General features: G+C 30.0%; 1 protein-coding gene across 1 annotated transcript; it reads left to right on the top strand.

The window, feature by feature from the left end:
* The first annotated feature begins 6985 nt into the window (after positions 1 to 6985).
* Positions 6986 to 12353, top strand: LOC129306586 (urease accessory protein D). Its single transcript, XM_054947266.1, has 8 exons — positions 6986 to 7269; positions 7388 to 7453; positions 7553 to 7627; positions 7771 to 7815; positions 8232 to 8465; positions 10729 to 10811; positions 10883 to 11051; positions 11954 to 12353. The coding sequence occupies exons 1-8, from the start codon at positions 7144 to 7146 to the stop codon at positions 12065 to 12067; spliced, it is 912 nt and encodes a 303-aa protein (XP_054803241.1). The 5' UTR covers positions 6986 to 7143; the 3' UTR covers positions 12068 to 12353.
* The last annotated feature ends 3341 nt before the right edge of the window (positions 12354 to 15694 follow it).

Below are 15694 nucleotides of genomic sequence, written 5' to 3'. Positions count from 1 at the left end.
GGAGACAAAAGCCATAAACCTTTGTTGGTAAGGAAGTATTAATTAAGGTTGTGACTGTTTTAGTGACTTTTTTTTTACTGTTTTTTTGGATAATTTTTGTGTGTTAGGTTGCATCTAGATTTTTTAAGTGTTTTTTTTTTTTTTGCTTTAGTTATTAGTGTGCGTAATTGTTTTCTGGTGAATAATAAAATGGACTCTTTTTTGGTGAGAAAAAGAAAAGGAAACACTGCATTGAACAATTCAATTCCCACACGTTGACCTGTGCACTTCTTTCCTTAGTTCCTTATAAGGGTTGCCGACTGGCATTGTAAAAACATTTAATAATTAATTAATTAATAGTTAATAATTAATGTTTGAGGAAGTTTTTGTAGGATGGAAATATGAAATCATTTTGAATTTCGCGCATTTGTCCTGCCCTTGCATTTGGAGCCCTGCATGATGCTTAAGAAGGATATTTTTTAAATTTGTTGACAATCATCAATACTTTCTTATTTTTAGATTTCCAATGAAACAATATATTAACAATTTAATTCCTCTGGGTTGATTTGTGTGCTTCCTTCCTTAGTTCCTTCTACAAATTAATTAATACTTAGATAATTGATAATTAATATTGAGGGGCCTTCTTGTTGTGAGATCATTTTGAGTCTGTTGCATTTGGTGCCCTTACATAAAACTATTTTCTTATATATAAGATCTTTGAAACTAAATCACGTAAATTAATATAAAGTTAATTATTTACTTAAAAGCACAACAATTATCTAATTCCATTCGTAATAATTATGGAAAAAATAAATTTTGTCAACCAATAAAATAGCAGTCTTGCACCAAAAAGATTGACCAATAAGAGAACATGTTTGTATCTATTCTCAAAGGCAGATTGAACCCTGAAGAATAAAATAACAATTTCCCACAAACAAGTTGGACCAAGAATGATGGGATGCTTTAGAAAAGGCGTTGCCTTCAAGATACACGCTCTGTTGTCCTTTACAACATGCAACTAGAAACAAAGGTGTGGGGAGGAGGGTGATTTGATTATATATAGCCATCCTTGAACATAAAACCATCATTGCCTTCAAGATAGAACACAGAAAAAGCTGTGAACATAGAGCCATCTTCCTTATGATTGCCTTGAACGTAGAGCCAAGTCACGTACATGAACAATGCTCGCCTTCAAGTAAAGCTCCAAACTCTCTATTTGACTTGAATGTTGTACCATCCTTCGCCAAAGATATTCACGAATCTGCAATGGAAGTATCCCATGGTGAAGAAGAAGACTCAATACCTGATGACCCCTTGCTCACTGATGGCACTCATGAACCATTGTTCTTTAAGGAAGAGTATGAATAAGATGATGGATTCGAAAATGATGGGACAAAGGTGCAAAAGCAATGTATACTTCCGAAGTAAATTCCTTCTGCCCTTCCCCAAATAATAAGGGTATCATCGTCAACTTATTAAATATCCTAACAATCCCTTATATTTGTAAACAAAAATGATTTTAAAAAATATCTTATGTCTAAAAACGGAGGGAGTAATTAATAAAGGTATTTTTTAGATTTCTTGATAATCATCATGTATATTCATGGATTCATTGAGAATTAATTTTGAAGATTTTTTTTTTTATGAAAAATGGTGCAAAGCCCGAGACTATATTATTTAGATAACAATAACACAAGGGTATGAAAACCCTTAACATCTTTACACAACCACTGCAAGAGCTTTTGGGGAGGCTTCAAAAGAACATTGCAAGCGTAGTTCTGCTTAATTCCAAACTAGCTAGCACATGTATTGCTTCCCCTGCAATTCTGCAAATGTGTCTTGCATCCTCTAATCTTCTTCACTAATAAGTCCAAGTGATTGATTCATTCTGCTTGATTGCTTCTCTCAATTGGCTCACTACCTTTCAAACGATTGCTCTCCACAATGAGTTTGGTAAAGTTTAAACTCTTCACCACTTAGATTCCATGGAAGACACTCCAAAACTTAACTTCATGAAGGCTATGCTTTCTTAAATTACAAATGACTTAAAATTTATCCCCATGCGATGCACTAGAAAGATTTCATCATACATAATGTAAAATATTGTAATTTTGAAAACATTAGTCAATTGCATATTTTTTTTTAATTTGTTAGGCAGAATTTTCAACTTATACTATTTTCTTATTTATTTAATATTAGTTACTTCTATATTATTTTACGATGATTATATCCTTTATGTAAAGCACGCAAATACAATTATATAACAACTTTGTAGATTCTAACATACAAGAGAATATACAAAATAAATATATCTCTCTTTCAATAAATGAAAAAAGCCATAGCTAAAAAATTTCAATGATGAGAAAATAAAATGGAACAATTTAAATTTTAACAAGTTGTTTATTTTGTTTATAAAAAAGATGTTAGATGTTCAAGAGAATAAAATTTATATCTTATTGATGTGAATTTCATTCGCGTGACACCATCTTTTTGAATTGATTACTTCTTATTTCAAATGTCCAAACCATTATTGTATAAAAGTTTATATAATGGAAAAACATGAAAAACAAAATAGAGAAAGGGAGAGTGGAGAGTTATCCAAATGATGATAACTATACAATAAAAAGTGTGTGACTTTATATAATGAATGAATAACATTAATTTTCTACTTAGTTCAAGAAAAGTAGAGGGAGGAAGGAGAGATTTTAGTTTGATTTAAAAATATAGGAAAATAGAATTATAACTTTTAATTTATAAAAAAAAGAATTATAACATTTTAACAAAGAGAAAATGAAAGAGAAAAAGAAAAAAGAAAAATCAATTAAAAACTTTCAACCATGTTTCTCTATTTTTTAACACCAAACTCACTAAAGCATAAACAATATATTAAAATGATATTGAAAAATTTAGATAACACTTGTCATTCTTTTTAATTTGTCAACTAGATGCATATTAAAAAATATTAGCAGCAACTTGCAATTCAAAATTTATTTTCCCTTGCAAATTTAAAATATAATAAACAACTTGTTTTATTTTTTATTTTTTTATTTTGATACATGTTAAAATTATAAATAATATCTTATTTTATTCTATAATATTTCTTCTTGTTCAATTTAAAAGTTAGTTTAAATAATAATGCAAAGAAATATTTAGTAATTTATTATTCATGAGAATTAAAAATTTTAACAACATAATATAGCTCATAATTTATTACCCCATGTATAATGCATTGTTGTCAGTCATTTAAGAAATTTTAAAATAAAAATTTAAAATGAAATGAAATTAAAAATCTAAGAATTTCATGAAATTAAAAAAATAAAAAACTATAATAAAAATTTTAAAACATTTTTTGTTATTATTTTTTTAATAAACATATTTTAATAATTTACGATTAAAAATATTTTTAAAAATATATGTTTTTGAAAAAAATAAAAATATTAAGTGTAATAGATGTGAAAATATTTTAACAACATACTATAGCTCAGAATTTATTTCCCCATATATAATGTGTTGTTATAAGTCATTTAAAAAAATGTAAATAAAAATATAAATTTAAAAATATAAAAATTTGAAATAAAAATATTAAAAAAATTTTAGTTGTTAATATTTATTTAATAAATATAATTTAATAATTTATTATTAAAAATATTTTTAAAAACGATTTGTTTTTTAAAACAATAAAATTATTAAATGTAATGGATTTTACTGTGGATATAAAGTAAAATGAACATTTACTGTAGATGTACAGTAACGATTGTAATTTCCTATAATGGAAGATAGATTCTCAACATTTCAAAACAGCGAGTGAGTTGTCTAAAGTACAAAGGCAAAAAAGACGGGAACAATATCGATAATTCACTGTGAAGGTCATGTTCAAGGGAAGGTGCCAAGAAAAAATTGGGGACAGTGTCGACAACTTACTATTCATCTATTATTGATTGACATTCCAAATTTATATATAAATTTGGTGTGTGTTTGATTTTTAATTTGATGAAAATTTATTTAGTAAAAGTCAGTGTGAAAGTCAGTTATTATAATAAAATTTGTATTTAAATATATTTTTTTAAAAGTCAATTTAATAAATTAAAAGTTGTTTGAATTAAAGAAAATTTATGCTTTTGAAATGTATTTATGAATATGCAATGATTGAAAAGGACATTAGTTTATAATAATTTATAATTTTTTATTATACATATATAATATATTATAAATGTTTAAAAAATTTCAAAAAATTTAAAATAATATGAAATTTAAGATGTTAAATAATAAGAATAAGAAATATATAATTTAATATTAGAAAAAATATACTTGATTAATCGTTTGATCTATAATATATAATTTGATCTCTAATAAACTCTCAAACCCTATTTATCTCTCTATTAAAAATCATGCTTAAATTTGTACTTGAAATTGATAATGAAAATGTATGCTTGTCATTATCATCATTAATATTAATTATATTTTCTTCATTAGTGTATGAAGTTATATGGATCAAAGGATATCATGGTCATTTAGAAAGTTAGGTACCCAATTATTCCCCTCATTATTGCTCCCAACTCATTTAACATTTAAAATGGACTTTTGAAATCCACCCAAAATAGAGTTTCAAAATTCACATTTCAAATTTATTTTAACTCGCTTTCAAAAAGTCATTTTGCTCCTTAAAAAATTATCCAAACAACTTTTAATGTTTAAAAAGTTCAAAAGTCTATTTTAAATTTTAAATGGATGAAAACCACATGCACCCTTACTAGACATTCCAAATTTATATGAGATATAGATTCTCCAATTCATTTTCCTTTATCATTTCAAAAACCCCACCACACCCCCATCAACCTTGGACTCCCTTTCATTGCACTATCAATATTGAGCCTTGCCTAGCTAGATGGTGGTCGCTCTCAAGCGATTTGAATTTTAGACTTTAGTCCAATAATATCTCTCTTATTGTCAATGTTATCTTGGATCACTTTAGTGTAACTAAAAGTTTTGGCCATGAACTCAAACACCAAGACATTAATCTAGTTGAAAATTATGTTATCTCTATTCCTCCAAAGACTCAAAGAAATGACCCCACACATAGTGTCCTCAGGTTCGTGTGAAGAAGTTTTGGGACTTAAGACAATATTAATGACTAATATATTCACTTATCTATCTTCATATTAGTTTTCTAGTTTTTTGAGTTGCAAAATTAAATATTAAAATTTTATGATTAAGTATTTCAAACATTTCACCTTTAATAAATAAATATAGCTAATCCATTTAATTCATTTGGCAACATGGTTAATCTTAAATAATATTTAAACAAATTTAACTTTGAAAAACTCATTTAACAATAGCAATTGTTATTGATATTGTTGGGAAAACATAACTTTAAATTATTGTACTTTGCTCGCGTTTTATTATAGATCTTTACACTTTTTTGTGTGTTATAGGTCCTTATACTCATGATTTGCATGACTATAATAGGAGTAGGTCAGTGTGGGAAAAATTGCTGAAAATTGATCAGAAGGGTGATTTTATCAGGTTAGGGAAGGAGGAATGGTTCATATGGAATTTGAGTGGTAGAAGTGATTGGAAAATGGTGTTTGGAGTTGTGGCATGGTTTATATGGTACTGGCATAATAAGATGTTGTTTGATCCTTCATTTGATACAGGTTTGATTTCTGAAATTTCTATTTTGAAATATTTGGATAGTATTAATTCTGCTTTTTTCGGGGATGAACTTGTTGGAGGAAAGAGGATATGGTGCAATATTTGTTGGGTTGCTCCTGAGATTGGTTGGGTAAAACTGAATGTTGATGATATAGCAAAAGGACAATCCGGTGTTGCTGGTTGTGGGGGATTAATTTGGGATGAAAGGGGAAATTGGTTAGGTGGTTTCTATAATAATGTTGGTGTGTGTATTGCTATAGATGCTGAAGTTTGGGGCGCATGGTTAGGTTTCAAGCTGGCTTGTTTACTGAATGTTCATAAGCTAATAGTGGAATTGGATTCTTCAGTTGTGGTAAATATGTTGTTTAAATTGTTTGATTGTAATGAATCTGATAATAGAATATTATCAAATGTTTTGAAATTGCATGATCCTTCTTGGGAGGTGAGAGTGTCTCATACGTATAGAGAAGGGAATTGCTGTGCAGATGATTTAGCGAATTTGAGCATCAGGAAGAAGGGAGGTATGAGTTTTTAATTAGAACTTTCTATAGAAGTGAAGAAATTTTTGTATGCAGATAAGAAGGGCATTGCTGAGCCTAGAATGATTTACAGAAAATAAACCATCTTATACCCAAACATAAAAAAGAAAAACTTAAAAATAAAAGTAGTGACCAATTATATAAGTAAAGATAGCCTTGAACATCTCAAACCACAAACTTCGGTCACGTTCTTGGCATCAAACTCTAAACCAGTCCCTCTCAATCATCTAGAAGAATCTCCCCTCTATTGTATTTTACATTGAATGGTTACTGTAGTTCTACAATAACCATGTGACCTCTTTTTTCAATATATTTTTTATAATAATTTTTTAAGTTATTACATAATAAATAAAAATAAAAGATTATGAGGACATTTCTAATAAAATGGGTGTGAGAACAATAAAAAATGAGTAGTGAATATGAAATTAATACTAATTTTTTTTAATCATAATATAGAACATCTTTTAAACATCCTATTTGATGAAAAATTATATAAATAAGCGTCGTTTAAAATTATAAGAAATTTTATTCACTTATTTTCTTTGCATTTTATCTATATTAAAAATTTTATTTTTCTATTATTTTTAGAAATTAAACTCATTAATTTTTTTCCCTCTCTATTCCTTACATTAAAACTAAAAATTAATATAAAATCTATTTTTAATCATAACCCAGGCCAGGATCATACTTCTCTTTTGAATTATAAAAAAAATTATGGTTTTTAAATTACCAGCCTCGTGCGATTGGGTTTAAATGAGGGAACAGGTTAAAAAAAAAGACGAGGGAACAGAAAACTAATTTTCCATCTAATTTAATTAACAAACGGCAGCGTTTCAGCTCGATGGACCGGAGACGCAGCGGCGGGATATCACAGGGGAGAGAAACTGAACGCGGCAGGCACATGCTTCTCTGTCTCCGGCCCTGAACACGAGCGCGGCTCGAGTATTCTTCTCATCTCGCAGCAAAGTAGAAAATGCGTAAGGGTGAGGACGATGAAGACATCGAAACGGGTGCTTTGGTGGTTGAAAAAGTGGGAGGCCGGTCAACGGCGACTAGATGCTTCTCAAAATATCCTCTCAAGTTTATCTTACCCAGAAAGGTTTCAATTCCTTGTCTTCTTCTCAGCAATACTTTTCAACTACATTAGCTTGACGTTTGAGTCATGGGAATTAGAGATCGAGTTCAATATCTCTGACTTCACTGGTCGTCATTTTTAGGTAGGTTCTTCGGAAACTGATGCTGTATGGATTTACTCACTTACCTATGGAGGCGGAATTGTATCTGTATGATCCTTCTCTTTTTTGGGATTGTTCTTTTTTCTCGATGAGTTTTGTTTTACATATCTATATTTGCTTATTACTGGATTTTTTCTTATGATGCAGGGTGATCGCATTTCATGCAAGCTTTCTGTGGGAAATGCTTGCACCGCAGTGTTAACCACCCAAGCTTCCACTAAGGTAAACTAATTTCTGCCTTTTTATTTATCATTATTATTTCCTTTGAAATGAGTGGTTTTTAGCTGTGATTACTTCTGTGTAAGATGCACACAATACATTAGCTGACTGGTTGGAGAAATGGCGGATGCTTTGTCCTTGTATAGGTTTATAAATCTGTGGGATCAAAGTGCTCTGAACAAGTATTGGAGGTAAGAATAATAATAAAGCAAAACTTTACTTGGACATTATGGTGTGTTCTGTCCCGTATGTTCATTTTTAACTTTTTATTGACCAAGACCTGTGTTTGTCATTATTGGCTTGATTCATCAAGTCATCGTTTTAAATGACAGTGAAAAGTTTTCCTTAACATTACTCAATTTATTTCAAGGTTTATGGTTTTGAGCTTGTAACATGGTATACTTTTTGGCGGTTGTATAATGAATTAAAGATTTTTTTTTTGGGCAGTAGTATAATGAATTAAAGTTTTGAGTTTTTCTGGCATAGTTCTAATAAGATGAGACACTTTTATTTTGGAAGAGAATAGTATTATTTTACTGATGTGGCTATTGGTGTGTCTGATGGATTCAATGGATAACAGCAATGATAAATTTACTCCATGTAGTAGGCAAGAGTTGGGAGCGATGCATTCTTAGCCATTATTCCAGATCCAGTGACATGTTTTTCCACTGCAAGATACTCTCAGAAACAAGTCTTCAGAGTATCTACAGACTCAAGTTTGGTCATTGTTGATTGGTTCACAAGTGGGCGCCATGAAAGTGGAGAAAAATGGGACTTCAATTTTTACCGAAGCATGAATAACATATTCTTAGAAGATGATCAACCTTTGCTTCTAGATACGGTAATGGTATCGATTCTTAGAATATAGCTTGTTTCCACTTATTATGATAGTTTTTCTGAAAATTCTTGGATATGGCAGATTTGCAAAGTGCATAAGTTTAATTTCTCCAAGAGTTTACTGTCTTTTCATTATTTCTACTTCAGGTCTTCATAAAGGAGAATCTTATCATCCTCTTCTGTTGTATTACCTCTATCCCAAGTTATAAGACAACTTTAAATGTATTTTATTGTCCCAAAATATAAGAATATTTGACAAAAATAATATTTTATTAATGATACTTTTTCAATATTATCCTTCAAGAGGAGAGAATTGAAATGATTGTGGTATAATAATTAAGCATACAGATTTAAATTAAGGATATTTTTGAAAGTTTATATTTTTGTTTTGAAAAAGTAAGTTTATAAAGTGTCATTATTGAGCTTTATTGATATGTGTAATTGATAGAATTCTAGATAGAATTCCATTAAAGACTTATTCGAGAAGGAAGCATCAGAAGATAAATTGAGTTTGATTTTATTATTTGATTTAAATTGGAAATATTTTAGGATATATTTCATGAGATTTTATTTTTATTTGATTCAATATTTTATCCAGATATTGATTTTAGGAGATTTTATTTAGTTTCTATTTACTTATCTAGTTATCTAAATTTTATTTAGTATTTTGGATTGTATTTGGCTTTATGAATGTGACTAGCAACTCAAAAGCTAGCATATCATCAATAAAAAAATAGTCTTTTAAACCTTTGGAGATCCTCCTAAATGTAGTTATTGAAAGAAGTATAGAACGAGATTCTTGTTCTATATCATCTTAATAGATATGTTCCTTTTATTTCCTTTGTTATTTTTGAGCACCTGATAGTAATCTTGTCTCAAATTGTCTTATAATTTGGGATGCATGGGGTATCTTTTAACTTCTCCTCGGATAAACTGAGAAGAATTTTAATGAGGGGAGGGTAATATATCCTTTGAAACGATATAGAGAATGTATGAAATGGGAGAATGCTGACAAAGCTGCAAAATGCAGCAAAACTGACCAATACAAGAATATAAGAAGAAAATATTAGGATTGTTGATTTAAGGGTGAAGTTATTTTCTTCTTTTTTTATTCACAGAAACTTTCTGGAAATTTCTTGAGAAGTTATTTATTGTACTCCAATTCTAAAGGCTATGTTGTGATTCAAATGGTTAATCTACTCATAACAAATTTGGCAAGTTCTGTTTTATGCAAATTTAAGCTTATGACATTTTTGGTGGATACTAAAACATTAGGATTAACAAGATTGTGGAAAAATTGAGATATCTCGTTGTTGTATAAGTTTGGTACAATTTATGGAAAATAGAATGGAATCTGTCAAGAAAGAGATGAGTTTTTTCCCTTTCCAGGTGAATGTATGGATAACCCAATGGCAAAAATTTCTGTAACAGAACTAGGGCAAGCTGCCATGAGTCAGAAGATAGAGAGAATCAAACTGAAACTCTGCCACCTCAAAGGTTCAATGTTAAAATAATTTTCAGAGGTTTTCATTGAATTTGTCTGTCAGATCAAACAATTTTAAATGCCACTTTCGCTTTTTGACAATTGGTCATTTCTAGCCTGCATAGTCTACACAAATGGGAATGTGATTGATGCCTGGGAGCAAAATCACATCCTTTAACCCTTCATGTGAGAAACACCTCTTGGTAAGGAATCATTGTCTAACATTGTGTTTGGTTGGAGGGGAGGGGAATGAATTTTCCCTCCTCCCAAATTGGGGGGATTGCTACTGCCCCTCTGCTCATCTCCCCTCCATTAAAATCCTTTCCCTCCCCTTTAACCAAACATAGCATAAGGCATTTAATATCATCACCTCCCTCCTCTGAAGTCTAAAATGAAGAAGTGGTCCTCTTTTAGACATTTTTGCAAGATGCTAATAAAGTGTGGTAAAAGAAAATGGTAGATATGGAAGTAGTAGATGGTTTCAAACAGCTTATGTAACTTGTGCAATTCTTTTAATTACATCTGCCATGCCCCCTCTACAATAAGAAGTTAAGGCAAATAGTAGAGAGCTGTTGGTCCATGAGAAACGCATTAAACAAGAAACAAAAACGAAGAGCTCACAGAGACTTCAGATGATACTTGCAGCAAATGCCGTTAGTGATGATTGCAATGGGATTGTTTTGCATCTCTGTGTATGTGCGCACGCATGTCATGCATGTTATGCTTATCCGCCTTTTCTTCTTTTATTCTGCTGAGTGCTGAGTTGTCTCAGTCATGCAAACAGATTTTATTGGATACAGAAAAAGTTGGCCGTGTGGAAGGTTACATGCAGAACTACCAAGTAATTGCAATGATTGTACTCCTAGGGTGAGTGATTTATTTTATGCTTTGATCTTCTTTTATTACAAATTTCTGTACCCAATACTTTACTTTTTTAGGCCAAAGCTGCAGCATGTTCAGAATCTAGTGCAAGATCATGTGAAAAGAATAATGTCCGAGCAATTACTACACCCTTCCGCAACTTTGAGCCATCAAACTAGAAGAAATTCTGAGTACTGCATGTCAAAACCAAGCTTCATTGCATCTAGCAGCTTCTTTGGTCCAAAGGTAGTTATTATTTTATTAACACATGAGCTTTGATAAAATGTCCAGATAACGGATTGTTGTGTCATTATTTGAAGGCATGTTGAGTTTATTTATGTCTGACTTGAGCGGTCCCAGTTTTAAGTCCTTCCCCAAAATAATTTCTATTACATTTTATTGGGTGAAACTTGGAAGTGGAGAGTGTCGAAGCAATACTATTGCTTCGTAGATTTTAATGTTGGAATATGAAATGAAAAAGTATAAAATATCAGTGGTGTTACTTTATGTCCTTTTTTACCTTACCTTAACGACTAATGGAATTCAGTTATGATTCCACATTGATTTTATAATTTGTTGAGGCTGCTGGGTTCGGGATTCAATAATTTATCGGAGAAAATTTAGATAAACTTCCTTATACATGTATGCTGTTGAGTTCTCTAAAAAAACAAAAAAAAAAAAGATATGAGGATTTTTTTAAAAGTTTTGCACCACAAGATTAACTATTTCAAAAAAGTTCTTTCATATGTTATAATTTATATTTTGAATAGAGAACTTCATGCCTGATAGCAAACACGTAAATAATTAATTTTTTGCCCTTTGGAAAATACTTAGTTACAAAAATTAGCATGGTGACTTGCCTTTTGACAGAGTAAACAGTTGAATAAAACCATATTGGAAGATTGTCACCGATTTGGGGCATTGTTGACACCGTAACGTGACAAAATATGCCATGTTCGAGTATTAGGAAAGTGTTGTGTCATATCCGGTAAAATTTTCAGATATGTACTAGACCAATGATTCTGGTTTTGAAGCTTTGGTGCCTCATTGATTGCTGCTACCTCAAAACCTTCGTTTTAGTCATGAAGGCTTCATGGCTGTCTTACGATTCATACAAGGTTTTAACTGCTAGCTCTTATTTTGTGCAGAGAACCGGTCTTATTGTTCGGGTGGCTGCTGTGACCACTGAATCAGTTTATCAGTTCCTGCAACACCAATTGGCTCCCTTGGAGCCAATGCTAGGAGTTCCACCATACAGATAAGTAATGCCTTCTCCACCAACGGCTCATAATGGGTTTAAGTAGCCTTGACTTTTATGTACCATAACTCCACAAGTTGTATTCCCTGTATTTACTGTTGGCGTCAATTTGGGTCATCACATTAGAAGACCATGTTTGGTTTAGGCAATGGAATGTGCTTTCAATTGATTCGGTACTTTGTAATATCTATTATGTTGTTTCATATTTTAATAGTTTTTATTTTCACTATTTTTTTTTTATGTAAGTGCACCACGATTTTCTCTTTTGTTTGAAATGATTTTCTTCGTTATGTTCTATTTCTATTTATATATTAAAAAAGCCACTAGTACATGTTTCTTGTACAATTTGAATTCATTCCGGTGCCATCCACTGATCCTATTTGGCCAGGATGAGGAAGTTCTCTTCTCTTTTTAAAATAAAAAAACAAGCTAGTTTACCCCTATATGTTTGACAAAGACATGAAGTGATGAAGCTGTTTTTTAAATGATTACGGATTTTCCCCCTTTTGTAAGACGAACAAGAATTTTAAACGTCTCTTTTGTAGCAAAGCCAAAAGCTAAAGTTGATCTTCTTCTTGATGAACTCTGCTACTCCAAATAAAACAGATCACCAGTCCTAATCTGAGTCATTTTTCTTTTGTTATTTTTCTGTTTTGTACTTTGTTTTCTGTTTTTTAGTTTATACTTTAGCGTTCTTTGTTTTGCTTTAGGATTGTATACGGGTTATTACTTTCTTATTCTTGTTTGATTCTAGTGTGTGTAATTCTCCTTTTCAATATTAATGAAATCGTATCTTTTCAGTTAAAAAAATAAAATAAAACAGATTACAATTTTTTTCGTACCTTGTCTAGTAATTCGATTGTAAAATAACATTATCATTTTATGGGCCTGACTAAAATATCAATTTATGATTAATTTGTCCGGGATGAGTAACTATAGTCTTTTGATTTGTCTTTATTGTATAACGTAATCATTATAATTTGATATTGAAGTGTGGAGTGTAGACTCATCTTTAGCACAACAGGTTAAATCATTAAATGTAACAAAAATAAATGTAACAAAAAAGATTTAAGCAAAATAATTCTCTCGTCTCTTTTTAAAAATAATTAAAATAAATGATTGGATAACGATAATCAAACCATCATAAAATGTGCGCATATGCAAAAATAATTTTATTGGTAAGGCAAATCCTCTGGAGCGAAGCCAGCGAGCAGAAGTTGCCAATTTAAAAAAGAACAAAAGCCAACAAGTAAAGACCTAACCTGCTTGTTTGGATTATCAAATTTGCATCCCATCCCATGAAAGGGTCATTTCAATTCATCTCTAAATATTGAGTTAAAATAATAATTTTATTTTTTATATGACATTTGGACTTGGAGACAATGCTACCAAAAGCTGAAAAGACGTTCCATATAGTCCAATTATGGTGAGCGTCGAACTCCATCAAAATTATTGTACCTTTTCATTTCAAGGGAATAATTTAAAAAGGGCAAAATAACACTTTATGACCAAATAACAAAGATGATTATGCCATATAACTCTAGAATTTTAAACTGTTAATTAAGAACTATGATACCTTGGTGACGATAAAAGTGCCAATAATCAAATAGCTCTTATTCAAGTAAGAGAAAAAAAGTTGTAGAAATTTCAATTTATATTTTGTTGTTAAGTTGTAAGCACTTAGTAAGTTGAAAAATTTTGCGTATAAGATGAAAATATTTAAAGCTTTGTTGGAATAATTTTTTTCGGTGTACTTGTTGGAATCATTTTTAATTAAGTAATTTTTCATATAAGTTGAAAATCTTGGAAGCTCGACTAAAATCATTTTCAATTAGGTATTTCTTTCATTCATTCTTCAATTCTAAAAGTAATGGAAGTTGAGTTAAAAAAAATAAAATATACAAGTTAAAAATCCTGAAAGTTTATTTGGAAGGAAAAAATGCTTATATAACAATCCCAACTAAATCTCCAGAATTTCGAACTTATACACGTGGTTTTATCAATTTAGCTTTTGGGATTTACTAATAAACGAGTTGAAATTTTATCACTATATATTTCTCTTACATGAATTGACTGTTTTAATTCGCCCCAAAAAAAAAATGAATTGACTTTTTTAGGTGTCACATATGGACCGATATTTTTTATTGACATTTTAGAATTTAAATTTGAAAATAACATTTTTTTTTTGTTTCGTTCTAAATGGTCATTTTTCCTAAGAAAAGAAGACAAGAGTTGAATCTGACGTGGCTTTCAAGGGTAGCCCAACTCTGTCAATAAAGCGTCACTCGCGTTCACCACCAGATTCCGGCTCTTCCCCTTTTCCAAGGAAAAAGACCCCTCAGGCCAAAAATAAAAAAATAAAAAATCCAACAACCAAAAAAAGAAGAAGAAGAGAGACCCCGCCTCGTTCGGTTTGGGCAAAACTACATCTAAAAACCCATCAAGTAATATGTTTATATTGAAAAGTCTTTATGATATTTTCAAAAGTCAAACCTATTAATTATCATAAAGTTTTTTTGTTAAATGTAGTAGGATTAGGAACTTATGATTGTTTTTAGTGATCGCTTTTTAATCTTATTTATACAAATATATAGGGAGAACTGCATTTAAAATTCTTAGAAGTAAAGTAATATTAATTAAGGCCCAACTAATTTGATTTTTTGTATAGGCCGGAAGGCCTTGAGTGACACTACCTTTAGTCTAAAATATAAATATTTTCACTCACCTAATTTTAGTTTAAAAGATAAACAATCTAGTATATATATATGTATATATATATTTTTTCAATTTATTCCTCTAGTTATTAATATAAATCTTTGTATGAATATATTTCTTATTTATTATAGAGTGTTTTGGTAATTGAGACTTGAGTGAAAAAAGTAAATAATATATATTTTTATAAAAATAATAACTTAATTAGCATGTGAATTTTTCTCAAAAGCTATTTATCTTTTAGACCAAAGAGAGTATTAATTTTTCTGAGTGATGGAGAGTTAAGTGTATAGTGTTTTTTTTCCACTCAAGCGGTGACTTTGTCATTTGCTTTGAAAAATTATCACTTACGGCCTTTGGACTTGTAAAAGAAAATCAAAATTATTTGGGCCTTAACTAATATTATATTACTTCTTAGGGCCTTGGATGCAATTGTCCCAAATATACAACTACAAGTCAAATGTCATGCTTGCCCGGAATTGTTATAGTTAATTTCAATATAAAATATAAAACCAATGACAAATCATATTTATTCTAAACCATTATGAGTCATGTCATTCAAGAAAGACAGTGTAATTTAGTCCACAGAAATTAAAGTCAAAATCCATTTAATTTGGAAATGATTATTTTGTAAGAAAAATAGCCATATAAGGTTAGGTAGTAGATTTAACATATTTTATGCACGGCTTATGGTAATGTAGTTTTTTTATTGGAATATAATTTCTTTTCTCTTTCTAAAAAATCAATTTAACATTTTTCGTTGAAATCTAACGGTGACTTTGTAAAAAAAATTGTTATAAAAAATTAATAAATTACGTTAAATTTGATAATAACTTTAATTTTTTCTGGAGCAAAAAGCAAATTTTTATTAAAACGCAGTAAAAAGATTGCAATACTGAAATCCAATAAAATAGTCACA

Source organism: Prosopis cineraria, unplaced genomic scaffold, assembly GCF_029017545.1.
Source record: "Prosopis cineraria cultivar Desert tree isolate PC_DT_omini unplaced genomic scaffold, ASM2901754v1 PC1, whole genome shotgun sequence".
In the NCBI taxonomy this organism is placed as follows: Eukaryota; Viridiplantae; Streptophyta; class Magnoliopsida; order Fabales; family Fabaceae; genus Prosopis; species Prosopis cineraria.
Note: the sequence above shows the minus strand (reverse complement) of the source record. Positions and strands in the feature narration are given on the sequence as shown.

What these genes read in the sequence shown, in the direction of transcription:
- LOC129306586 (XM_054947266.1), top strand. Translation starts at nt 7,144, where the DNA reads ATGCGTAAGGGTGAGGACGATGAAGACATCGAAACGGGTGCTTTGGTG. An exon ending in AGTTTATCTTACCCAGAAAG is followed by an intron (nt 7,270 to 7,387) that starts GTTTCAATTCCT and finishes CGTCATTTTTAG; the next exon opens with GTAGGTTCTTCGGAAACTGA. An exon ending in GCAGCTTCTTTGGTCCAAAG is followed by an intron (nt 11,052 to 11,953) that starts GTAGTTATTATT and finishes TATTTTGTGCAG; the next exon opens with AGAACCGGTCTTATTGTTCG.